The sequence below is a fragment of the Salvelinus fontinalis genome, chromosome 28, assembly GCF_029448725.1.
Source record: "Salvelinus fontinalis isolate EN_2023a chromosome 28, ASM2944872v1, whole genome shotgun sequence".
In the NCBI taxonomy this organism is placed as follows: Eukaryota; Metazoa; Chordata; class Actinopteri; order Salmoniformes; family Salmonidae; genus Salvelinus; species Salvelinus fontinalis.
In genome coordinates, this window is record NC_074692.1 from 2,685,431 (window position 1) to 2,712,559 (window position 27,129).

Genomic DNA, 27,129 nt, shown 5'->3' on the forward strand with positions numbered 1-27,129 from the left:
TGCATTATAAAACGAGGAAGAAAGACGAGGTGGGGAGAGAGGTGTAGAAGACAGAAAGGGAAAGAGGTAAGAACAGAGGCAGACAGCAAATGATTAATGAATCACAGTGCTGCCCTAATATTCCCTCAGTTCCACATAATTACAGTGTCTCTAGCGGTGTCTCCTAACCAGCCTTGGGCCCCCAGTTGGCCCGACGGTTATCTTAACCTCTACCGCTTCTCTCTCTCGGATCCGGGATCCTCCTCATCAAAAAAGCTGACTAGCATAGCCTAGCCTAACGCGACAGGGATATCATATAATACACTGCTCCAAAAAATAAAGGGAACACTTAAACAACACAATGTAACTCCAAGTCAATCACACTTCTGTGAAATCAAACTGTCCACTTAGGAAGCAACACTGATTGACAATAAATTTCACATGCTGTTGTGCAAATGGAATAGACAAAAGGTGGAAATTATAGGCAATTAGCAAGACACCCCCAAAAAAGGAATGGTTCTGCAGGTGGTGACCACACACCACTTCTCAGTTCCTATGCTTCCTGGCTGATGTTTTGGTCACTTTTGAATGCTGGTGGTGCTCTCACTCTAGTGATAATATGAGATGGAGTCTACAACCCACACAAGTGGCTCAGGTAGTGCAGTTCATCCAGGATGGCACATCAATGCGAGCTATGGCAAAAAGGTTTGCTGTGTCTGTCAGCGTAGTGTCCAGAGCATGGAGGCGCTACCAGGAGACAGGCCAGTACATCAGGAGACGTGGAGGAGGCCGTAGGAGGGCAACAACCCAGCAGCAGGACCGCTACCTCCGCCTTTGTGCAAGGAGGTGCACTGCCAGAGCCCTGCAAAATGACCTCCAGCGGGCCACAAATGTGCATACGCTGACAGACACAGCAAACCTTTTTGCCATAGCTCGCATTGATGTGCCATCCTGGATGAACTGCACTACCTGAGCCACTTGTGTGGGTTGTAGACTCCATCTCATGCTATCACTAGAGTGAGAGCACCACCAGCATTCAAAAGTGACCAAAACATCAGCCAGGTGTTTCCTCGATATTCATTTAGCAGCGCGTCTCTGCCGAGATGCGCTTTCAAATGGATAGTCGTTAGCTCAATGGCTGGAAGTCTATGGGAACATCTAGCAATGCATGTCCCCTCTCTTTCTGACTATACAGTACTTTTCCATTTCTTTGCTATCTCTCACCATCACTCATTTATAACCCATTCTGCATCCCTATCCCCCTCTTTATTTATTCCCCTTCTACTCCACGTTCTTCCTCCTTTCTTCATGTCCTTGTCCCCTTTTCAGATTCCCCCCATTGCTTGCTCTTCTTTTACTCCCTCCTATTCTTTCCCTTGATCAAATTCTTCTCCTCCTCCAATGCCTTATTCACCGGCTTCACTACCGTGGGTTGCATGTAGTTTCATTAGAATGCTAATTCCCACCATGATTCACTTTCCTTCTCCACATCTGTGGGACCAGGACCACAACATCCTTTTATGTCCTCTCAATGTTACCGCCCAACAAACATCAAAAACATAATTCCAAGTGTCCAGTATTTTTTGATTTACAACTCTCTCCCAAAAAGTATGTTGTCTGAATTCGGGACTTTATGGTGGGTGGTTTTATTTGTGACCATTTCAAGATTACTGCTCATATGTACTGGAACGGATGTTTAAACTATCCACGACCTCATGTCATTCTCATGTGAAGAGCTGTGATAGTTGTTTCTTAAATGTTCAACTTTGCACACTCTTGGCATTCTCTCAACCAGCTTCATGAGGTAATCACCTGGAATGCATTTCAATTAACAGGTGTGCCTTCTGAAAAGTTAATTTGTGAAATGTATTTCCATAATGCGTTTAAGCCAATCAGTTGTTTTGTGACAAGGTAGGGGGGGTATACAGAAGATAGCCCTATTTGGTAAAAGACCAAGTCCATTTTATGGCAAGGACAGCCCCAAATAAGCAAAGAGAAATGACAGTCCATCATTAATTTAAGACATGAAGGTCAGTCAATCCGGAAAATGTCAAGAACTTTGTTTCTTCAAGTGCAGTCGCTAAAACCATCAAGTTCTATGATGAAACTGGCTCTCATCAGGACCGCCACAGGAATGGTAGACCCAGAGTTACCTCTGCTGCAGACTGCAGAGGATAAGTTCATTTAGAGTTACCAGCCTCAGAAATTGCAGCCCAAATAAATGCTTCACAGAAGTCAAGTAACAGACACATTTCAACATCAATTGTTCAGAGGAGACTATGAATCATCAGGCCTTCATGGTCGAATTGCTGCAAAGAAACCACTACTAAAGGACACAAACAAGAAGAAGAGACTTGCTTGGGCCAGGAAACACGAGCAATGCACATTAGACCGGTGGAAATGTGTCCTTTGGTCGTGAGTCCAAATTGGAGATTTTTAGATCCATCAGCCGTGTCTTTGTGAGATGCGGTGTGGGTGAACGGAGGATCTCCGCATGTGTATTTCCCACCGTGAAGCATGTAGGAGGAGATGTTATGGTGTCAGGGGGCTTTGCTGGTGACACTGTCTGTGGTTTATTTAGAATTCAAGGCACATTTAACCAGCATGGCTACCACAGCATTCGGCAGCGATATGCCATCCCATCTGGTTTGGGCTTAGGACTATCATTTGTTTTTCAACTGGACAATGACCCAACACACCTCCATGTTGTGTAAGGGCTATTTGACAAAGGAGAGTGATGGAGTGCTGCATCAGAGGACCTGGCCTCCGCAATCCCCCGACCTCAACCAAATTGAGATGGTTTGGGGTGAGTCGGACCGCAGAGTGAAGGAAAAGCAGCCAACAAGTGCTCAGCATATGTGGGAACTCCTTCAAGGCTGTTGGAAAAGCATTCCAGGTGTGCAAAGCTGTCATTAATGGAAAGGGTGGCTATTCGAATAATCTCCAATAAAACATATATTTGGATATAACACTTTTTTGCTCCCTCTAAACACCAAACAAAGGAAACATTTGTAATAAGGTCATCCAAAATAAATGATTCCATGTGTGTTATTTCATAGTTTTGATGTCTTTACTATTATTCTTCAATGTAGAAAATTGTAAAAAAAAAATAATAATAATAATAATAAAGAAAATCCCTTGAATGAGTAGGTGTTCTAAAACTTTTGACCGGTACTGTGTGTGTGTGTGTGTGAGAGAGGGCTGGGCTACATGTTGTGTGTATTCATGTGTTTGTCTCTGCCATGCTCATCTCATCTCTCCATGTTGTTTTGTTCTTTTGTTTTCCCATCCACCACCTTGGCTTCGCAGTAACCAGCATCATGTGACCGAGAAGGCACTGTGCAGGTAAGGGGTCCCTCTCTCTGTGCTGCATCCACCCAGCCTGCCTGCCTGTGCCATTCTGTCTGTAATCAAGGCAGGTTGGCACTCCTGCCCCTACAAACCATCCCTCTAAACACCAAACACAGGAAACATTGTAATAAGGTCATCCAACATAAATCAAATTTGAAATCTAGGAAATAACGGCCGGTGTTCCGAAGAAAAAAAACATATCTCTTTGATTTGCATGCTCCCGTCTTGATTGGTGGCAAATCACGTTAAACCACTGTCCCTGTAGGTGGCCTGTCTTTCATTTTGATCACTGTCTGTCGGTGAGCATTCTCTCTCGTTTCCACCAGGTCATTGGTCATCCTATGGCCGATTTCTGCCCACTTGGATTTTCACACGGTAACGGTAATAGCGAGTAATAGCTTGAATATGAAAGTAGTATAGTGTACCTAAACATTGTCTTTGTTTATTTAGGATTAGGTTTAAAATCAAATTTGAACAGAAACTGTGGAAATGGGAAGGGTTTAGTCATAATTAGGACTTTGTGGCTGTCCTGTATAAAACAGCAGAATGTTAATAATATTGACAGAAAAGTGTCAATATTAGGGTCCTGTAGTGTCCTGTAATACTAAATTTGAAGTGAGATACCTTCGGTCATTCATAACACTTCCATAAAGACACTATAATCGCATGACGCTGTACTTACATTAGTCAGACCCCTTTGTTCATTCATAACACACACACACACAGGTTTAATGATGCAAACACAAGTTAAGTGCATTCCTACCAAGTGTCTTGAAAGTCAGTGGAATATGTAGAAAAACAACTGTGGTGCACAATAATTACGTGTGTGAGGGGGAGTGGCTCATTTAGTGCATGTAAAGCATCTGTTTGCACTCTCTCACGCTCTCTCTCTCTCGTCTCTTTCTCTCGCTTGCTTTCTCACTCTCGCTCTCTCCATTCTTTCATTAATTCATTCATTACGACTCCAGACATGGACTTATTAATGAAGGGACATCTGTTTCATTAATGCTGAAAGGGGCCCCGGAGTCCGGCGTGCAGGCTGGGCAGACCTCTCGCTTACGGTTGCCAAGATTCACCTTCCATTGATCCAGTGGAGGTGGCCCTTTCTGTGCGTGTTCAGCCAGCACAATGCCCAGCCCAGAGAATCAGTAATGCCCAACTTGGACAGACCGCTCTGAAGGGCACGAATAATGGCGTTTAATTAATCATAGCCCAGGCAGGGACTTTGGTCTGTTGTGTTATAGAAAGGCATCATTGGGGCGGCAGGTAGCCTAGTGGTTAGAGCGTTGGACTACTAACCGAAAGGTTGCAAGATCGAATCCCCGAGCTGAGTTGACAAGGTAAAAATCTGTCGTTCTGCCCCTGAACAAGGCAGTTAACCCACTGTTCCTAGGCCGTCATTGAAAATTAGAATTTGTTCTAAACTGACTTGCCTAGTAAAATACAAATAAAAAACTTACGCGCTATGAAAATGGAGGCCTTGCTCTGGCTGGCGTCCTGGACTAAATAGCAAGGGTAAAGCATCCTTACAAACAGTGAGTCTCTTTCCTGTATGTGTGTGTGTCTCTCTGTGTCAGTGTGTGCGTGCATGTGGCTCCGTTTGACAGTTTGCGCTGTGCTCTTTGGTAAACAAGTAACTAATTGATGTGGCCATTGTAAACAGGGCCAGAGAGGAAGGGGGTGGGAGAGCTGCTGCCTGTCGATGTGCTGTGTCAAGAGAGAACTCTGCGGTGCGGGAATGTGTGGATTAGTTGCAGCTCTCTGGTGGATTGTCGTCAAGGTCAGGTGCTGCAAAGAGGGATCACAATTCCACCGAGGGTCAGGCTAATTGTGACCCAGCTAATTACGCTAATTAGCTGAACAAAATCTTCATCAGAATGGCAAAGGTTCAGGCATAAATGCACGATTAAAGACTGGCACGGATTTAACTGAGGTTATCTGACCGTTATGGTAACCGTTTGACTTTAAACAATGATACCGTGCAGTGAATAGCGTTTTATTTTGTGGGCTTTGTTTTTGTGTAAAGAGAGCATTGTTTTGCAGAATTCGGCGAATAATAGGTTTGTAGTCAACATAAGGAGAGAATTGTAAAGAACTTGATTTGAAAATATAAAATGTAATGGTTGATTATATCATGCATATATGGATTACGGATACAGGATTACATATACAAAGCCTTCGGAAAGTATTCAGACCCCTTGACTTTTTCTGCATAATATATATTTTTTTAACATATTTTTTTATAAATTAGAAAAATGGCCAACCTGTTTTTGCTTTGTCGTTATGGAGTATTGTGTGTAGATTGATGGAAAACAAATGATTTAATACATTTTTGAAAAAGGCTGTAAACTAACAATATGTGGAAAAAGTCAAGGGCATGTCTGGTGGGGGGTAAGTGTGTGTCAGCTGTGTGTAAGTATGCAAACAATTTGGGATTTTCAATACATTGTTTCTTATAAAAAGAAGTGATGCAGTCAGTCTGTCTTCAACTCTTAGCCAAGAGAGACTGGCATGCATAGTATTTATATCAACCTTTTGATTACAATGAAGAGCAACACGTGTCGTTCTGGGCAGCTACAGCTTAACTAGGTCTTTCCTTGCACCACACAACTGGACAGTAATCAAGATAAGACCAACCTATAGCATGCAGGACTTGCTTTTTGGAGCATGGCGTTATCTTTTTATTACAGACTTCTCCCCATCTTTACAACCATTGAATCTATATGTTTTGACCATGACAGTTTAAAGTCTACGGTAACGCCAAATAATTTAGTCTCCTCAACTTGTTCAACAGCCACACCATTTATTACCAGATTCAGCTGAGGTCGACAACTTATGGAATGATTTGTACCAAATACAATGCTCTTAGTTTTAGAGATGTTCAGGACAGAACCAGTTTATTACTGGCCACCCATTCCAAAACAGACTGCAACTCTTTGTTAAGGGTTTCAGTGACTTCATTAGCTGTGGTTACTGATCTGTATACGATTGAATCATCAGCATACATGGACACTTGCTTTGTTTAATGCCAGTGGCAGGTCATTGGAAAAAATAGAAAAGAGTAGATGGCACAGAGAGCTGCCCTGCGGGACACCACACTTTACGTCCTTGACATTAGAGAAGCTTCCATTAAAGAAAACCCTTTGAGCTCTGATAGATATCTCTGAATCCACGATAGGGAAGAGGTTGAAAAGCCATAACACATATATTTTTTTCAACAACAGGTTATGGTCAATAATATCAAAGGCTGCACTGAGGTCTAACATATCTCCCACAATCTTCTTATCAATTTCTTTCAACCAATCATCAGTCATTTGTGTCAGTGCAGTACATGTTGAGTGCCCTTCTCTATAAGCGTGCTGAAAGTCTATTGTTCATTTGTTTACAGAGAAATAGCATTGTATTTGGTCAAACACAATTTTTTCAAAAAGTTTGCTAAGAGCTGACAGCAAGCTGAATGGTCCGCTGTTAGAACCAGTAAAGGCCGCTTTACCACTCTTGGCTAGTGGAATTACTTTGGTTTCTCTCCAGGCCTGAGGCCAAATACTTTACTCTGCTCAGATAAAAAATATGACAGATAGGAGTGGCTATAGTCAGCTACCATCCTCAGTAGCTTCCCATTTAAATTGTCAATGTCATTATTGATCGATAACAATAATTTTCCACCTCTCCGACACTAACTTTACAAAATTCAAACTTACAATGCTTTTCTTTCATTATGATTATTATTTTTTGCATGAATACGATGGCTCACTGTTCATTGTTGGCATTTCCTGCCTAAGTTTGCCCACTTTGCCAATGAAGTAATCATCAAATGGTTTTGTGATGAATAAGCCATCTGATTCGATGAAAGATGGAGTTGAATTTGTCTTTCTGCCCATAATTTATTTTAAAGTACTCTAATGTTTTTTCCATCGTTCTTTATATCATTGATCTTGGCTTCATAATACAGCTTCTTCTTTTTGTTGAGTTTAGTCACATAATTTCTCAATTTGCAGTAAGATGTGCAGCCACACTTATTTGGCACTCCTTTTAACCCATCTCTTTCAACTATACAGTTTTTCACCAATCCATGGAGCCTTAACAGTTCTAATGCACATTTGTGGCCTGCTGGAGGTCATTTTGCAGGGCGCTGGCAGTGTACCTCCTTGCACAAAGGCGGAGGTAGCGGTCCTGCTGCTGGGTTGTTGTTCTCCTACGGCCTCCTCCACGTCTCCTGATGTACCGGCCTGTCTCCTGGTAGCACCTCCATGCTCTGGACACTACGCTGACAGACACAGCAAACCTTTTTGCCACAGTTCACATTGATGTGCCATCCTGGATGAACTGCACTACCTGAGCCACTTGTGTGGGTTGTAGACTCCGTCTCATGCTACCACTAGAGTGAGAGAACCGCCAGCATTCAAAAGTGAACAAAACATCAGCCAGGAAGCATAGGAACTGAGAAGTGGTCTGTGTTCACCACCTGCAGAATCACTCCTGTTTTGGGGGGTGTCTTGCTAATTGCCTATAATTTACACATTTTGTCTATTCCATTTGCACAACAGCATGTGAAATTTATTGTCAATCAGTGTTGCTTGCTAAGTGGACAGTTTGATTTCACAGAAGAGTGATTGAATTGGAGTTACATTGTGTTGTTTAAGTGTTCCCTTTATTTTTTTGAGCAGTGTATATATTAGCAACTAGGACTGAGGAGCAGGCAGTTTACTATGGGCACCTCTGTGCACCTTTCATCCAAGCTACTCAATACTGCCCCTGCAGCCATAAGAAGTTAAAGGCCCAGTCAACTTAGTGTATGTAAACTTCTGACCCACTGGAACTTCCGACTTCAAACTGTATAAACTTCCTACTTCAACTGTATATCCATAAAAATGATGCCAGCCGATTCATGATTTCGACTGGCTGAGAAACGCTGCCTGCTTGTCTGTCTCGTCCCGACTCCTGACACGTTCACTTCTATCCAGGCTGTTTCACAACCGGCCGTGATTGGGAGTCCCATAGGGTGGCGCACAATTGGCCCAGCATCGTCCGGGTTTGACCGGTGTAGGCCATCATTGTAAATAAGAATTTGTTCTTAACTGTCTTGCCTAGTTAAATAAAGGTTAAAAATTTTTTTTAAATGGGAAAGCAGGAGATCAAATTTGAATATTGAAGCAAATGTTGGAAATGTCGGAGAGATACACAGCAAGATTTATACAAATCTCCGCTGTTGAAAACTAAATGTTAGTCTAAAAGAAATGTGAGAATGTCTAGATGCTTTTTATAGTGGAGATCAAGTTTATCAGTTGCCTGGCTGAGCTGATGAGAATGTGGATTGCGCAGTCAGATGGAACAGAGTGAATAGGCACTTTAACGTCATAGATTTAGCCAGTGATAAATTGTGGAATTTTATTTTTTGTCTTGGACATAAGACTGTAAAAACACCAGCAAATTAGCTTCAAGTAATTTTAATTTAATTTAGAAAATCTGTTCCAAACTATTCAGAAAGTATTCACACCCCTTTTATTTTTTTAACATTTTGTTGTGTTACAAAGTGGGATTAAAATGGATTTGGTTGTCATTTCTTGTCAACGATCTACACAAAATACTCATGTCAAAGTGAAAACAAGTAAGTTAATGGAAAATACACTAATATATCTTGATTAGTTAAGTATTCAAATGCATGTTAGAATCACCTTTGACAGCAATTACAGCTGTGAGTTTCTGGGTAAATCTCTAAGAGCTTTGCACACCAGGAGTGTACAATATTTGCCAATTTATTCTATTCATTTTTTTAAAGCTCTGTCAAGTTGGTTGTTGATCATTGCTAGACAACCATTTTCAAGATTTGCCATAGATTCTTAAGCTGATTTAAGTCAAAACTGTATGCCACTCATCAACATTCAATGTCGTCTTGGTAAGTAACCCCAGTGTATATTTGGCCTTGTGTTTTAGGTAATTGTCCTACTAAAACGTGGATTTGTCTCCCAGTGTCTGTTGGAAAGCAGACTGAACCAAGGATACATTTTCCCCCTCTAGATTATTGTCTGTGCTTAGCTCTAATCCATTTATATTTATTTTTAAAAACTCCTTAGTCCTTACCGATTACAGGTATACCCATAACATGATGCAGCTTCAGCGGTCCCGTTCTGTGAGCTTGTGTGGCCTACCACTTCGTGGCTCAGCCGTTGTTGCGCCTAGACGTTTCCACTTCACAATAACAGCACTTACGGTTGACCGGGGCAGCTCTAGCAAGGCAGATATTTGACAAGCTGACTTGTTGGAAAGATTTGAAAGTCACTGAGCTTTTCAGTACGTTCCATTCTACTACCAATGTGTGTCTATGGAGGTTGCCTTACTGTGTGCTCGATTTCATACATCTGTCAGCAACGGGTATGGCTGAAATTGCCAAATCCCCTCATTTGAATTCAGGACAAAATGTTAATTTCTTTGCCACATTTTTTGCATTATTACTTTAGTGCCTTATTGCAAACAGGATGCATGTTTTGGAATATTTTCATTCAGTACAGGCTTCCTTTTCATTCTGTCTTATGTTAGTATTGTGGAGTAACTACAATGTTGTTGATCAAACCTCAGTTCTCTCCTATCACAGCCATTAAACTCTGTAACTGGTGGAACATCACCATTGGCCTTATGGTGAAATCCCTGAGCGGTTTCCTTTCTCTCCGGCAACTGAGTTAGGAGGGGCGCCTGTATTTTTGTGGTGACTGGGTTTATTGATACACCATCTAAAGTGTAATTAGTAACTGTATCATGCTCAAAGGGTTATTCAATGTTTTTTTCATTTACCGATAGGTGTCCTTCTTTGCGAAGCATTGGAAGACCTCCATGGTCTTTGTGGTTGAATCTGTGCTTTAAATTCACTGCTTGACTAAGGGACCTTACACATAATTGTGGGGTCAGAGATGGGGTAGTCATTTTAAAATAATTCTAAACACTATTATTGCACACAGAGTCCATCCAACTTATGTGACTTGTTATGCAAATTTGTATTATCTTATTTAGGCTTTCCATAACAAAAGGGTTGAATACTTATTAATTTGTAAACATTTCTAAAAACATAATTCCACTTGGATATTATGGTGTATTGTGTGTAAATCAGTGACACAAAATCTCAATTTAATCAATTTTAAATTCAGGCTGTAACACTACAAAATATGGAAAAAGTCAAGGGGTGTGAATACTTTCTGAAGGCACGTATACAAATCTATGCAAGGTTTTAAATATATTTTTTTGTCAAATGTTTGGACTTCTTGCGGTCAATTTGCGGTTTACAAATTATGTTTCGGCCCCCTGACCATCCGCTCAAGAAAAGAACGGCCTGCTGCTGAATCTGGTGTAAATTATTCCCTATATAATGTAAAACACTTTAAGACCTTGTGGAAAGTGCTATTTATATTCAGGTAATTTCATGTCATTCTAGTTTTTTTTCAGAGCTTTTCCAATATGTATGTACATCTAGTAGAAGGAACCATTTGAAAGCTAGCCTCCTGCACTTAATAGAGAAGTGTGTGTGTGTGTGTGTGTGTGTGTGTGTGTGTGTGTGTGTGTGTGTGTGTGTGTGTGTGTGTGTGTGTGTGTGTGTGTGTAAATTTCTCTCCATCACTCAGCCCTGCAGTGTTTTCATAGCAGCCGATCCAGTCTCTGTTAACTTAATCCTACTGTATGAGTTTTCTTATTGTTGCTACAGGTGGGGTGCTCTAGTTGAATTTAACCCTAAGTGACAGGCAGAGGGATGTATTATTAAGACTGCTTTAGGGCACGGTCTATTCCTGGAGCCTTTAGCTCAAACTTGTAACACTATGTCCTCTTAGTGAACAATGCAGACATACACAGCCATCCCTGTTGGACTGAAAATTGGGCATTTCAACACTGAACCCCTAAAAAAAAAAAGGCCTCCTTTTTTCTTCTTGTTTTTTTCTGTACCAGAGCAGGACATGAAAGTGGAGGCATTAATTATTCAACAGACACCCTTACAAGTAATTGATTTGATGTTGAGTTGGTTCGCATCACTCCTGCACAATCCAGTGAGAAAGGTGTGGAAAAGTCTAAGCTTTCATTCATGACCTGGAGCATAAAAACTAATCTGCTTATTTTGGGATCTTTCGGTCTGTGTTCCCCTGAAGCATTCAGCCCAAAGGGTGATGGCAAGTCTAAGGCTAAACCATTTTTTAGCAAAGCCCTCTCGACATTACCAGAATGATCGTTCCACAACGGATGACATTCAGCCGTGATACTCATATCTTTTACAAGTGCCAGATATGGGCTATTTTGAAGTTGGCTATTGTGAAAGTTTTTTTCTAGTATTAAAATAGCATTAGATTTAATTACTGCAAGTAACATTATTGGTTATAATAGTTGTGTTAAAGGGCCCTGATTTAATCAAGTGCTACGCAACTAAACTACAATGGGTTTCTCATCCCTGATATAAAACAAAATACTGAACCTGCTTTGTTTTGCATGTTGCTTTGTTTTATCCAGTCAGTGTTTAAGGAGGCAATGTGTTATTGGCATCTGGACTGATGCATCATTGACTCCCATTCAGACTTTGTTATGTTCTACTCTTTAATATCCCTCGATGGCTCGCCCATGAGCCTAGTTTGGTTGAAGTGTAGGTAATGAACACAAGCTGTGCTGGCTACCTGTGTCCATATGGGTCCCAGGAAAGACGCTCCCGACCATCTGTAGCGTCACTGCATTAGCCAGTGGCAAAATCTTTCGCCTCTGCTCCTTTCCTGGTTGGCTATTTTAATGGCTGCTTAATTCAAACTTTTTAATTCATCCTAAAGCTTTTCGGGTTTTCTCTTGAATCATCATGTAAACAAAACCAAAGTTCTAGCCAGGACCCAGTTGTAAGCTAAAAGGAGACTATATCAGAATTATAGTTCCCTGGTTAGCATGCAACCTAGTATTGTTTACCCCCGACTGGTCTAAGATTTTGTCTACACGCGTGAGTTGACAATGGTTTCTGTAGTGTTCTTCATACTGTATAAACACATGACAAAAGCAGAGGTAAGAAAGCCAACGAAGGCCTATTTTTTTTACTGGAAATTAAACTCATCTTGATCGTCCTCACCTCTTTCAGTGTCGATCTAATCATGTAACTGTGACAGTCATTGATCAAAAAGCAATTTTTCATGCTGAATAACCCAATATTAGTCAAACTGCGCACTGCTCTGCTTCGCTCGCGTTGGTCGGTCAGCGCTGTTGAAAATAGTTATATTTTTCTGGAATGAAGTACACTAAGCAATCGCCTGAGACATGACTCATCTGGCTATACAGTGCATTCGGAAAGTATTCAGACCCCTTGACTTTTTCCACATTTTGTTATGTTACAACCTTATTCTAAAATTGATTAAAAAGGCATTTTCCCTCATCAATCTACACACAATACCCCATAATGACAAAGCAAAAACAGAAGTGCCTTATTTACATATGTATCTGGACCCTTTGCTATGTGACTCGAAATTGCAATGTAATAAAGTTACCTTACACGTTATGTTTGCTGACAATTTGTTTGCTAAGCTATCCTTACGAACCGCATAGCTTATCATTACATCAGTATGTACCGATGTTATCTAGCTACAGTGGGGAGAACAAGTATTTGATACACTGACGATTTTGCAGGTTTTCCTACTTACAAAGCATGTAGAGGTCTGTAATTTTTATCATAGGTACACTTCAACTGTGAGACGAAATCAAAAATCCAGAAAATCACATTGTATGATTTTTAAGTAATTCATTTGCATTTTATTGCATGACATAAGTATTTGATACATCAGAAAAGCAGAACTTAATATTTGGTACAGAAACCTTTGTTTGCAATTACAGAGACCATGCGTTTCCTGTAGTTCTTGACCAGGTTTGCACACACTGCAGCAGGGATTTTGGCCCACTCCTCCATACAGACCTTCTCCAGATCCTTCAGGTTTCGGGGCTGTCGCTGGGCAATACGGACTTTCAGCTCCCTCCCAAAGATTTTCTATTGGGTTCAGGTCTGGAGACTGGCTAGGCCACTCCAGGACCTTGAGATGCTTCTTACGGAGCCACTCCTTAGTTGCCCTGGCTGTGTGTTTCGGGTCGTTGTCATGCTGGAAGACCCAGCCACAACCCATCTTCAATGCTCTTACTGAGGGAAGGAGATTGTTGGCCAAGATCTCGCGATACATGGCCCCATCCATCCTCCCCTCAATACGGTGCAGTCGTCCTGTCACCTTTGCAGAAAAGCATCCCCAAAGAATGATGTTTCCACCTCCATGCTTCACGGTTGGGATGGTGTTCTTGGGGTTGTACTCATCCTTCTTCTTCCTCCAAACACGGCGAGTGGAGTTTAGACCAAAAAGCTCTATTTTTGTCTCATCAGACCACATGACCTTCTCCCATTCCTCCTCTGGATCATCCAGATGGTCATTGGGAAACTTCAGACGGGCCTGGACATGCGCTGGCTTGAGCAGGGGGACCTTGCGTGCGCTGCAGGATTTTAATCCATGACGGCGTAGTGTGTTACTAATGGTTTTCTTTGAGACTGTGGTCCCAGCTCTCTTCAGGTCATTGGCCAGGTCCTGCCATGTAGTTCTGGGCTGATCCCTCACCTTCCTCATGATCATTGATGCCCCACCAGGTGAGATCTTGCATGGAGCTTGTGCAGGTCTACAATTTATCCCTGATGTCCTTACACAGCTCTCTGGTCTTGGCCATTGTGGAGAGGTTGGAGTCTGTTTGAGTGTGTGGACAGGTGTATTTTATACAGGTAACGAGTTCAAACAGGTGCAGTTAATACAGGTAATGAGTGGAGAACAGGAGGGCTTCTTAAAGAAAAACTAACAGGTCTGTGAGAGCCAGAATTCTTACTGGTTGGTAGGTGATCAAATACTTATGTCATGCAATAAAATGCAAATTAATTACTTAAAAATCATACAATGTGATTTTCTGGATTTTTGTTTTAGATTCCGTCTCTCACAGTTTAAGTGTACCTATGATAAAAACTACAGACCTCTACATGCTTTGTAAGTAGGAAAACCTGCAAAATCGGCAGTGTATCAAATACTTGTTCTCCCCACTGTACCTAGCGTTAGTTGGCTACTAATACATCAAACTTGCCAGTATATTAACTATATGCTATCTAACTAACTACCCAACGTTTATTCACTTGATTATTCCCGTCAAATTCCAGTTGAATATGGCTGGTGTCAGTAAGCGTAATTAAATTGTTGCAAGCAGCACAGTTACATTCACCAACTCTCTGGATAACATGAAAACAGCCTAACCAGCTCTGCTAGGGTGAGTAAAATGACCAGAGTGAGGTGTTCTCTCAATTGTGTCTGGAAGTAGCTAACAAGCTAGCCAATGTTAGCCAGCTAGCTTGGGTGCTTGACTGCCGTTGTGAGGTCAGAACGTTCGGATCTCAACCCTACTCCTCGACCAGAGCATCCAGTGTGTGCTCTGCAAGATGGTCGCCTCGCTTCACGTCCTTAGGAAACTATGCAGTAATTTGTTATTTTACATATTATTTCTTACATTGTTAGCCCAGAAAATTGTAAGTGTTATTACATACAGCCAGGAAGAACTATTGGATATAAGAGCGACGTCAACTTACCAACATTATGACCGGGAATATGACTTTCCCTAAGCAGATCCTTTGTTCGGACTTCCACCCTGGACATTGGTTCTAATCCCAGAGCCCGACCCAAAACAACGTTGTCGCCGCAGGAAAGGCATACAGAGCGGCCTCCTGGTCAGACTTAGAAGGTGAGCACAACATCCACTGCTTCCGAGCATATTACTCGCCAATGTCCAGTCTCTAGACAACATGGTGGACGTCATTAGGGCATGAGTTGCCTACCAGAGACATCAGAGATTATAACATTCTCTGTTTCACGGAAACATGGCTCACTCAGGACATGTTGTCAGAATCGGTACAACCCCCGGGTTTCTTCATGCGTCACGCCGACAGAAACAAACAGCCATTTATACAGCCATTTATGCTTATAGATCCAGATCCAGGAATTGTGCTTCCAGGAATTGTGTATAGATCTTTGCCACATGGGGCTGTGCATTATTATGCTCAAAACATGAGGTGATGGCGGCGGATGAATGGCACGACAATGGGACTCAGGATCTCGTCAAGCTGTCTTTGTGCATTCAAATTGCTATCTATAAAATTCAATTATGTCCGTAACTTGTGTTTCCTCATATCATAACCCCACCGCCACCATGGGGCACTCTGTTCACAACGTTGACATCAGTAACCCGCTCGCCCATACAACGCTGTCTGCCACCTTCAGATACAGTTGAAACCGGGATTCATCCACGAAGAGCACATTTCTCCATCGTGCTCTTCATCCATGAAGAGCACATTTCTCCATCGTGCAGTGGCCATCGAAGGTGAGCATTTGCCCACTGAAGTCAGATACGACACCAAACTGCAGTCAGCTCAAGACCCTGGTGAGGATGACGAGCACGCAGATGAGCTTCCCTGAGACAGATTCTGACAGTTTGTACGGAAATTATTTGGTTGTGTAAACCCACAGCTTCATCAGCTTTCTGGGTGGCTGGTCTCAGACGATCCCACAGATGATGAAGCCGGATGTTGGGGTTCTGATCTGGCGTGGTTACACGTTATGAGGCCAGTTGGACGTGCTGCCAAATTCTCTAAAACGAGGGAGGCTGCTTATGGTAGAGAAAATAACATACAATTCTCTGGCATCAGCTCTGGTGGACATTTCTGCAGTCACCATGCCAATTGCACGCTCCCTCAATACTTGAGACATCTGTGCCATTGTGTTGTGAGACAAAACTGCACATTTTAGAGGCCTTTTATTGTCCCCAGCTCAAGGTCCACCGGTGTAATGATCATGCTGTTTAATCAGGTTCAGCTCATGAAACATGGGAGCAAAACTTTACATATTTTTGTTCACTAGATATTTTCAAATGCATGCAACTTAAAGGTTTTCTCATGTAATTTCGATTTTAAATCATTAGAGCGATCATGAGGGAATTCTAATTGAGTCTGAAAAGGATATTCATATGCTAGGTAAGATATACAAAACCTTGCAGAGATCCTATCCAACTGACAATCTCTTACAAAAAAGATAAACTATAAGATAAACAATAATCCATGCATATGAGGGTGCAGTGAGATCTGATGGGTTGCCGATACCTTTCTAGGCAATCATCTTGAAAAAACATTACCTTAAAATTCTGGAAATCAACCAATCCTCCATCGTTAACACAATGGAAAGGTTTAATACTTTATTATCTAAATGTTGAAAGTGTGTGGGCAACATGGACAAACAAAATTGTGCCATTTGAGGCCATGTGACGGAGACATTCAGGCGCTGGAGATGGGGGTGTGAGCAGGTGGGTCTGGGCAGGTGTGATGTCACTGGATGTTTGTAGACACAAAGTCTCTTTTTCAAGGGAGACCTGGCCAAGAAGGCAGCAACAATCAATACATTACATAATTAAAACATACAACAACATGATTCCGCCTTTAAAAAAGCATTTACACTCCTCCGATCAATATTTTAAATTCAATCAGTGGTACTAACATATCTAGATGAAGCATGGATTGTAGATTAGCGTCTGGTGTACTAGAAGAGAATGCAGTCTTGCCTAATACTGTGAATGTACTGGGGACTTGAAGTAGCAACCACCTAGCAGAACAGGTATAGTAAATGCTGGTGGTGAAGGAGACCAGACTACAGAGGGAGTTTACCCAAAAGGGCTTTGTAGATGAACACATACAAATGTATCTTTCTGCGCATATAAAGTGAGGTCCAACCTACCATTTGGTACAATGTGCAATGTTGGGTGAGTGACTTGGCATTTGTAATAAAGCGCAAGGATGCATGATAAACAGAGTCCAGTCTCTGTAAGACAGAGGAGGCTGCATGCATATGCAACAAGTCACCATAATCAATTACAGAGAGAAAAGTGGCCTGAACAAACTTCTTTCTAGCCATACGCGGAAAGCAAGCCTTATTACGAAAATAAAAACCCAATTTCAATTTAAGCTTTGTCACAAGATTATCCACATGAACTTTCAAGGACAACTTGTCATCCAACCAAATGACCTGGGTATTTGTAGGATGACACTTTTTCAATGGATAAGCCACCAGATGTGACAATGCTAACATTCTCTGGCAGAGTTCAAGCTCTGGTAAAGGTCATGCATTTAGTTTTTTGTATATCAAAGACCAGTTTGAGACCATAAAGGGAGGCCTGCAGTGACTGAAAATCAGTCTGGAGCTCTTCAACAGCCTGAACCAGAGAAGGAGCACATTTAATATATAACTGTATCATCTGCATATAGATGTAACTTTGCTGGATGCATCCCATTTCCCAAATCATTAATAAGAATTGAGAACAACACAGGAGTTAAAATGGAACCCTGGGGCACACCTCTATTAATCTCAAGAAAGCTAGACTTATGATAGTCAGTATATACACATTGTTTTCTGTCAGAAAGATAGTTCCTTAACCAATTTACTGCCCCTTCACTGAGGCCAATGTTTCTGAGTCTATCTAGCAACAACTGAATCAAAGGCCTTTGATAAATCCACAAACAGCACAATGTTGCTTTTTATCAAGTCCATTAATTATGTTTGCCACTGCCATAGCTGCAGTTGTGGTGCTGTGCCCCGATCTAAAGCCAGACTGAACCCCGCTCAATATGTTATTTTCAATTAAGAAGTTTTTTTAACTGAGTTCACTAGGGATTCATAGACTTTGGCCAGGATAGGGAGTTTAGAGATAGGACGATAGTTATTAGCCTCTGAGGGATCTCCACCCTTTAGCAGTGGGAGGACATAAGCTGATTTCCAAATGCTGGGTATGGAATTGGTCAAGAGACTCAAGTTGAAAATGTGAGCCACAGGTTCAGTAATACCAGCTGCTATCTTTAAGAGGTAGCGGTCGAGGTTGTCTGGACTTTCAGACTTTTTACTGTCTATTGCCTTTAGGTCTTTATAGACCTCAGTATAAGAAACAGGCTCAAAGTTAAAAAGGTTCACATGAGGTCGTATATCATAGTTGACTGTAACAGAGCTTACATTAGAGGCCTGGGCCCCACCATTATCAAAAACTGAACTAGCAGACATGAAGTGCTTGTTAAATCCCCTAAAATATTGGCTTTATCCTTCACTTCATTAGAATCCATCATTAAATGGTCAGGAAGGCCAGAGGATACATTAGAACCTGACACTGATTTGATTAGCTTCCAGAACTTGGAAGGGTTGTTTAGGTTCTCTGTGACTGCATTTAAATAGTAATCTGATTTGGACTTCCTGATCAATCATGTGCATTTGTTTCTTAGCGCTCTGAAGTAGGCCCAGTCAACAGGAGCATTTGTATTTCTATCTTGAGCCCAAGAGATATTTATATTTTATTATGCTGATGGAGCTCATGAGCTGGGCCTTTCTGAGTTGGATCTGTCTGATTGCGCGTTCGATCAATTCAATTCTTTCAATCAAATGTATTTATAAAGCCCTTTTTACATACGCCAGTGTCACAAAGAGATATACAGAAACCCAGCCTAAAACCCCAAACAGCAAGCAATGCAGATGTGGGAGAACGAGGGTGAAATCCAACGTTGTGCTATATATTCATTGGCTATGTCAAAGCAATTTTTTTTAAAGATAAATATTGATACATTACTAGCTCAAACACTTTGAATCTGCAAAAATTACATGAATTAGTGGGTGATGGGGATTTCAGATCAGAAGTTGGTGGATAAAAAGCAAACATTGCCTCCGTTATCTGATAGTAGGGTGGTAGATGCACAGTTTCCCTTATGGCTCAGCTTAGGTGCCTACATACACCATAGACATATACATGTACATCATTTACACACACACACACACACACACATTATGTTCTTCTATCTTAAAATGTATTTCTATTCAAAATCCTATTTTCCCTTACTCTTACCTTAACCTTAACACGTAAACCAACCCTAAACATAACCACTTACCATAACTTTAATTGAAACCCTAAACCTAACCCCTAATGTCCCCACGAAATGTCCCAACGCGGTATAGTTTTTCTTGTTTTACTATCCTTGTGGGGATTTTAGGTCTCCACAAGGATAGAAAAGCCAACCTACTTACACATTCAGAGAGAGAGTGGTCAGGTCAGACCAATCCAGCTCAGAAAGGCCCATCTCACAAGCTCCATCAGCATAATATTTGAATTTAGGATGGAAGTGAATGTTTATGCCACAAATATTAGTGCATCAATCTGAATTCGCATGGATTCGTTTCTCTAATCAAACTAAAACGAACATATCAGAGCCCATGTATCTCCTTATATGAATTGTAACTCAGTAAAATCTTGTTGACGTATCAAATTGTCTTGAAAGGGAAAGATGCACATCCCTAATAAATAGTTATGGTTTAGTAGGTTGAGTCGAGTGACGCTTCTGCAAGGCTGCCTCTTGTAGCAGTGGAAAAAGACAAACTCACTAGTTGTTGGTAAGTTCTTTTTGGCTACCGTAGATCTCTATTTCTCTTTCAGATGTGGATATTCTACTGATGGACTTAAGTATATTAATGAGTATTATTGTTCAATAATAGAGGATTTAAGATTTAAAAGGTGAGATTCATTGCGGCTATATTGGCATTGCCAAAAGAGGAAGGTATTATGTACAGTTGAAGTCGGAAGTTTACATACACCTTAGCTAAATACCTTTAAACTCAGTTTTTCACAATTCCTGACATTTAATCCCAGTAAAAATCCCCTGTCTTAGGTCAGTTAGGATGACCACTTTATTTTAAGAATGTGAAATGTCAGAATAAGAGTAATAGTAGAGAGAATGATTTATTTCAGCTTTTATTTTTTTCATCACATTCCCAGTGGGTCAGAAGTTTACATACACTGAATTAGTATTCAGTAGCATTGCCTTTAAATTGTTTAACTTGGGTCAAATGTTTTGGGTCAAATGTTTTGGGCATTCCACAAGCTCCCCACAATAAGTTGGGTGCATTTTGTCCCATTCCTCCTGACAGAGCTGGTGTAACTGAGTCAGGTTTGTAGGCCTCCTTGCTCGCTCACGCTTTTTCAGTTCTGCCCACAAATTTTCTATGGGATTGAGGTCAGGACTTTGTGATAGCCACTCCAATACCTGGACTTTGTTGTCCTTATTAAGCCATTTTGCAACATCTTTGGAAGTATGCTTGGGGTTATTGTCCATTTGGAAGACCCATTTGCAACCAAGCTTTAACTTCCTGACTGATGTCTTGAGATGTAGCTTCAATATATCCACATAATTTTCCTACCTCATGATGCCATCTATTTTGTGAAGTGCACCAGACCCTCCTGCAGCAAAGCACCCCCACAACATGATGCTGCCACCCCTGTGCATCACGGTTGGGATGGTGTTCTTCTGCTTGCAAGCCTCCCCCTTTTTCCTCCAAACATAACGATGATCATTATGGCCAACCAGTTCTATTTTTGTTTCATCAGACCAGAGGACATTTCTCCAAAAAGTACGATCTTTGTCCCCATGTGCAGTTGCAAACCGTAGGCTGGCTTTTTTATGGCGGTTTTGGAGCAGTGGCTTCTTCCTTGCTTAGCGGCCTTTCAGGTTATGTTGATATGGGACTTGTTTTACTGTGGATATAGATACTTGTGTACCTCTTTCCTCCAGCATCTTCACAAGGTCCTTTGCTGTTGTTCTGGGATTGATTTGCACTTTTTCAACCAAAGTATCTTCATCTCTAGGAGAGAGAACGTGTCTCCTTCCTGAGCGGTATGACGGCTGCGTGGTCCCATGATGTTTATACTTGCGTACTATTGTTTGTACAGATGAACGTGGTACCTTCAGTCGTTTGGAAGTTTCTCCCAAGGATGAACCAGACTTATGGAGGTCTCAATATTTTTTTCTGAGGACTTGGCTGATTTCTTTTGATTTTCCTATGATGTCAAGCAAAGAGGCACTGAGGTTGAAGGTAGGCCTTGAAATACATCCACAGGTACACCTCCCATTGACTCAAATTATGTCAATTAGCCTATCAGTAGCTAAAGCCATGACATCATTTTGTGGAATTTTCCAAGCTGTTAAACTTCTCTGGGATATGTGGGACGCTAACGTCCCACTTGGCCAAAAGCCAGTAAAAGTGCAGAGCGCCAAATTCAAATAAATTACTATAAAAATCAAACTTTCATGAAATCACACATGAAAGAAACCAAATTAAAGCTACACTTGTTGTGAATCCAGCCAACATGTCTGATTTCAAAAAGGATTTACGGCGAAAGCACACCAAACGATTATGTTAGGTCAGTACATAGGCACAGAAAAACACAGCCATTTTTCCAGCCAAAGAGAGGAGTAACAAAAAGCCGAAATAGAGATACAATTAATCACTAACCTTTGATGATCTTCATCAGATGACACTCATATGACTTCATGTTACACAATACATGTATGTTTTGTTCGGTAAAGTTCATATTAATATCCAAAAATCTGAGTTTAGGTGGGACGCTACTGTCTCACTTGGCCAAAAGCCAGAGAAAATGCAGAGCGCCATTTTCAAATAAATTACTATAAAAATCCAACTTTCATTCAATCACACATGAAAGATACCAAATTAAAGCTACACTGATTGTGAATCTAGCCAACATGTCAGAATTCAAATAGGCTTTTCGGCGAAAGCAAACAATGCTATTATCTGAGGATAGCACCATAGTAAACAGAGAGAGAAGCATATTTCAACCCTGCAGGCGCGACACAAAACACAGAAATAAAAATATAATTCATGCCTTACCTTTGACGAGCTTCTGTTGTTGGCACTCCAATATGTCCCATAAACATCACAAATGGTCCTTTTGTTCGATTAATTCCGTCAATATATATCCAAAATGTCCATTTATTTGGCGCGTTTGATCCATAAAAACACTGGTTCCAACTTGTGAAATGTGACTACAAAATATCTCAAAAGTTACCTGTAAACTTTGCCAAAACATTTCAAACTACTTTTGTAATACAACTTTAGGTATTTTTTACGTAAATAATCGATAAAATTGAAGACGGAATGATCTGTGTTCAATACAGGATTAAAACAAACTGTAGCTATCCTTCTGGTCATGTGCCTCTAACAAACAGGACACAACAAGTGACCCTAATTCAAAATGGCCGTACTTCTTCATTACACAAAGGAAAACCCCTCAACCAATTTCTAAAGACTGTTGACATCCAGTGGAAGCGGTAGGAACTGCAAGAAGGTCAATTAGAAATCTGTATTCCCAATGAAAATCCATTGAAAAGAGAGTGACCTCAAAAAAAAGAAATCTGAATGGTTTGTCCTCGGGGTTTCGCCTGCTAAATAAGTTCTGTTATACTCACAGACATGATTCAAACAGTTTTAGAATCTTCAGAGTGTTTTCTATCCAAATCTACTAACAATATGCATATCTTGTCTTCTGGGGATGAGTAGCTGGCAGTTGAATTTGGGTATGCTTTTCATCCAAACGTGAAAATGCTGCCCCATATCCTAGAAAAGTTAAAGGCACAGTCAACTGAGTGTATATACACTTCTGACCCACTGGAATTGTGATAAAGTGAATTATAAGTTAAATAATCTGTCTGTAAACAATTGTTGGAAAAATGACTTGTGTCATGCACACAGTAGATGTCCTAACCGACTTGCCAAAACTATAGTTTGTTAACAAGAAATTAACAACCTAAGTGTATGTAAACTTCCGACTTCAACTGTATGTGCTTTTGCCACATTATATTCAAATGTTTATTACTACAAGTTCAAATTAACACTACCTTTAATAATAAACACTCCCTTTAATAGAAAAAGTCCCTTTAATAGTTTTACATCATTAAAGATATTAAATACATTTTCAGCTATGGTTTTGCGCTAATCTTTCAATTGAACTTGTCTATTTATCAATGAAAGATGCACTACAAAGTTTTTCAGCAGTTTTTACAATGATACATCGCCGACCCAGAATACAATGGGTTTTTAACATCTTAATTGATAGCTAACGCAATCAGCATGTTCTTCAAAAGGTAGAATTAGGATTGTCATTTATGGGAATAGATTCTGAAATGAATTAGCTCTTCTAAATCTCTGGACAGCAGACGGTACAGTGTGAGTGGAACAAGGGGTGACAGCACCAGTGGAGGAACCCGTGTGAGCACAGGGAAGAGAGAGACTGGGAGAAACAGTTGCCAATGTCTCTCAGATAGCGACTTGGAGGCCTCTTGTTAAATTCTACAATGCACTTATTAACCTTATTGTCTCTAGATAGTACCAAGCTGTAGAAAATGATTTTAAATGAGATTGCGGCCAGTGCGAGTGGCCTTGGTTAAAAGTGTCAGTTTTAGGGAAAAATAAGTAGCTAAGTGGTTTACAAATATTTTTGTAAATACTTTGCCTGTCCAAGGCCTAAGGAATGCAACAGCCTCAAAGGTCCTTCGCTGTAGGCAGCAAGGTCTTTTTTACATGCAGAGAATGCAGGAATTTTTGGTCTTTGACGACCCTTTACCACAGAAACCGTGTGTCTCTGCGTATGTGTGTGTGTTTACATACGTGTGCAAGGATTGACGTGCGTCTTTAGTGGCCTGCTATTTTGGTCTGTTCTAGCCAGCCAGCCCCCTGCCTATCTTACTGTATGTGGGCCAGTCAACTATGGTGGTTCAAGGAGATGGAGAGACTAACAAGAGCGGTGACAGAGCAGAAAATGGAGAAAGGCGCCATGGTGGCAGAGCTTTAAAAGCACATCATAAAATGATTGGGTGAAAAGCTGGACAGACTCCCCAGACAGCCTCTCTTAAGAAAGTGGAGAGAGGTAATAAAAGTTGCAGGGAATCTATCATGTCCTGCCCAAATGTTAGTCTGCGCCGCCTGCCCGCTGCCTCCCATTGGACTGAGGAGAGGGGCAAGGTTATATTTTGCAACTCCCTGAACTTGTCAGAACATATACAGCTTTGACTGTCTGTCTGTACCAAGAGAACATTGTCTCTGAGGAATATTAGATGAATCTGTCACTGTATGCCTCTGCTCTGATTTAGATGACTTGGCTCACAGAGCGCATGAATTCCATGTCTCTCTATACTCTAGTAACAGACTCTTTGTACGTTTGTCTTATGCTAATATAATTCCTTACATGTATAACAGGTCATCCTCATACATGATAATTACTAGCCAGACATTGCAAACAGAAAAAGAAAGGGAGCGATCGAACACTTACTTCAAAGCCAAACCTGTACAGGCACGGTGTTACACAGTACTTAAAACAATCCAAAACTCAAAGTATTACCTTCATTGAAACTAACCTCCAATACACCATTAGCGTAAATAAGATCAGCATACAGTGCATTCAGAAAGTATCCAGATCCCTTGCCTTTTTCCACATATTGTTACGTTATAGCCTTATTCTAAAATATATTACATTTAAAAAAAATCTTCATCACTTGACACACAATACCGCATAATGTCAAAGCAAAATTATTTAAATTTAATAACAGAACCTTATTTACATAAGTATTCAGACCCTTGGTTATGAGACTCGAAAAATTGAGCTCAGGTGTGTCCTGTTTCCATTGCCCATCTTCTAGATGTTTCTACACCTTGATTGGAGTCCACCTGTGGTAGATTCAATTGATTGGACATGATTTGGAAAGGCACACACTTGTCTATATAATGTCCCACAGTTGACCGTGCATGCCAGAGGAAAAACCAAGCCATGAGGTCGAAGCAATTATCTGTAGAGACAGGATTGTGTCGAGGCACAGATCTGGGGAAGGGTACCAAAAAAATGTCTGCAGCATTGAAGGTCCCCAAGAACATAGTGGCCTCCGTCATTCTTAAATGGAAGCTGTTTAGAACCATCAAGAGTCTTCCTAGAGCTGGCCGCCCGGCCAAACTGAGCGGGGAGAAGGGCCTTGGTCAGGGAAGGGACCAAGAATCCGATGGTCACTCTGACAGAGCTCCAGAGTTCCTCTGTGGAGATGGGAGAACTTTCCAGAAGGACAACCATCTCTGCAGGACTCCACCAATCAGGCCTTTATGGTAGAGTGGCCATACGAAAGCCACGCCTCAGTAAAAGGCACATGACAGCCTGCTTGGAGTTTGACAAAAAACACCTAAAGACTCTGACCATGAGAAACAAGATTCTCTGATCTGATGAAACCTTGTTGTACTCTTTGGCCTGAATGCCAAGCGTCATGTCTTGAAGAAACCTGGCACCATCCCAACGGTGAAGCATGGTGGTAGCAGTATCATACTGTGGGGATGTTTTTCAGCAACAAGGACTGGGAGACTAGTCAGGATCGAGGGAAGGATGAACAAAGCAAAGTACAGAGAGATCCTTGATGAAAACCTGCTCCAGAGCACTCAGGACCCCCAGGCTAGGGCGAAGGTTCACCTTCTAACAGGACAGCGACCCTAAGCACACAGACAAGACAACGCAGGAGTGGCCCAGCCAGAGCCCGGACTAGAACCCGATTGAACATCTCTGGAGAGACCTGAATGAAAATAGCTGTGCAGCAACACTCCCAATCCAACCTGACAGAGCTTGAGAGGATCTGCAGAGAAGAATGGGAGAAACTCCCAAAATACAGGCGTGCCAAGCTTGTAGAGTCATACCCAAGAAGACTCAAGGCTGTAATCACTGCCAAAGTTGTTTCAACAAAGTACTGAGGAAAGGGTCTGAATACTTATGTAAATGTCATAGTGCTTTTTTTTGGACATTTGCAAACATTTTTAAAAACCTGTTTTTGCTTTGTCATTATGGGGTATTGTGTGTGTGTGTGTGTGTGTGTGTGTGTTGATTGATGAATAAAAATAAAATAAAAATGTAATACGTTACAGCCTTATTCTAAAATGTAACAAACATTTTATGGAGTAAGTCAAGGGGTCTGAATACTTTCCGAATGCCCTGTATATGCAGCAACTAACACGGCTATAATTCAGGAACGTAACGTTACATTTGCTAGACCGTGATCTCAACAATTAAGAGTTTGAAGCAAACCCCGGATCAGCAAACGCCAGGGGAGTATCACATCAGGAGTGCTGAGAGAAACAAGGACAGAAGGCAGAGTGAAGCGTTTAGAGAGATGAGAAATCTAACATAAGCCTCATTTACTTCTACTCTCTATATGTGTGCGTGCGCAGGAATACCTCCTAGAATGGGGGCAGCGAGAATAGAATAGATTATGTGTGGACTAGATGTACTACACACGAAGAATTACAACGCAGAAGATTATATAACAAGACAAATATCCCCGTTATTGCTCCAGATTCAAAATGTTGGAAGATTGTCTTGTGTTCTCTTTTATCGGACTTGGAATTGGGGTCTCCCATAATTCAGAAGGCTCTGGATACTTAATCAGGCTGTTTAATCAGACTGTTTAACCCACACTGTAAATCTGTATCCTAAATGGCACCCTATTCCCTTTATAGTGCACTACTCATTAAAACATAAATTATCTATAAATACATATTTTCTGGGATGGAACACAAGGGAGAAGCATGACTCTTATTGTAAGCCATCTAAATGACTTCACATTCATATGTATGTGTATAGTATAGTTATTCTCATTTCTTCTCATGGGGCGGCAGGGTAGCCTAGTGGTTAGAGCGTTGGGCTAGTAACCGAAAGGTTGCAAGTTCAAATCCTCAAGCTGACAAGGTTCAAAATCTGTCGTTCTGCCCCTGAACAAGGCAGTGTTTCTAGGCAGTCATTGAAAATAAGAATTTGTTCTTAACTGACTTGCCTAGTTAAATAAAGGTTAAAAAAAATATACTCTTTAAGCCGCATTTAAAAGGAGTGTTTCATGCCATGGGG

At 41.2% G+C, this 27,129-nt stretch overlaps 1 protein-coding gene across 4 annotated transcripts in view; it reads left to right on the forward strand.

Moving 5' to 3' along the window:
* LOC129825956 (serine-rich coiled-coil domain-containing protein 1-like) overlaps positions 1–27,129 on the forward strand; it is a 102,678-nt gene that overhangs the window by 60,210 nt on the left and 15,339 nt on the right. Inside the window, exon 10 of one of the 4 annotated variants that reach the window (XM_055886127.1) lies at positions 3,289–3,324. The exons of the other annotated variants lie outside the window; for them this stretch is intronic. Within the exon in view, the coding sequence (XP_055742102.1) occupies positions 3,289–3,291 (3 nt within the window). The 3' untranslated portion in view covers positions 3,292–3,324. The remainder of the gene's footprint in view (positions 1–3,288; positions 3,325–27,129) is intronic. 4 annotated transcript variants of the gene reach the window in all.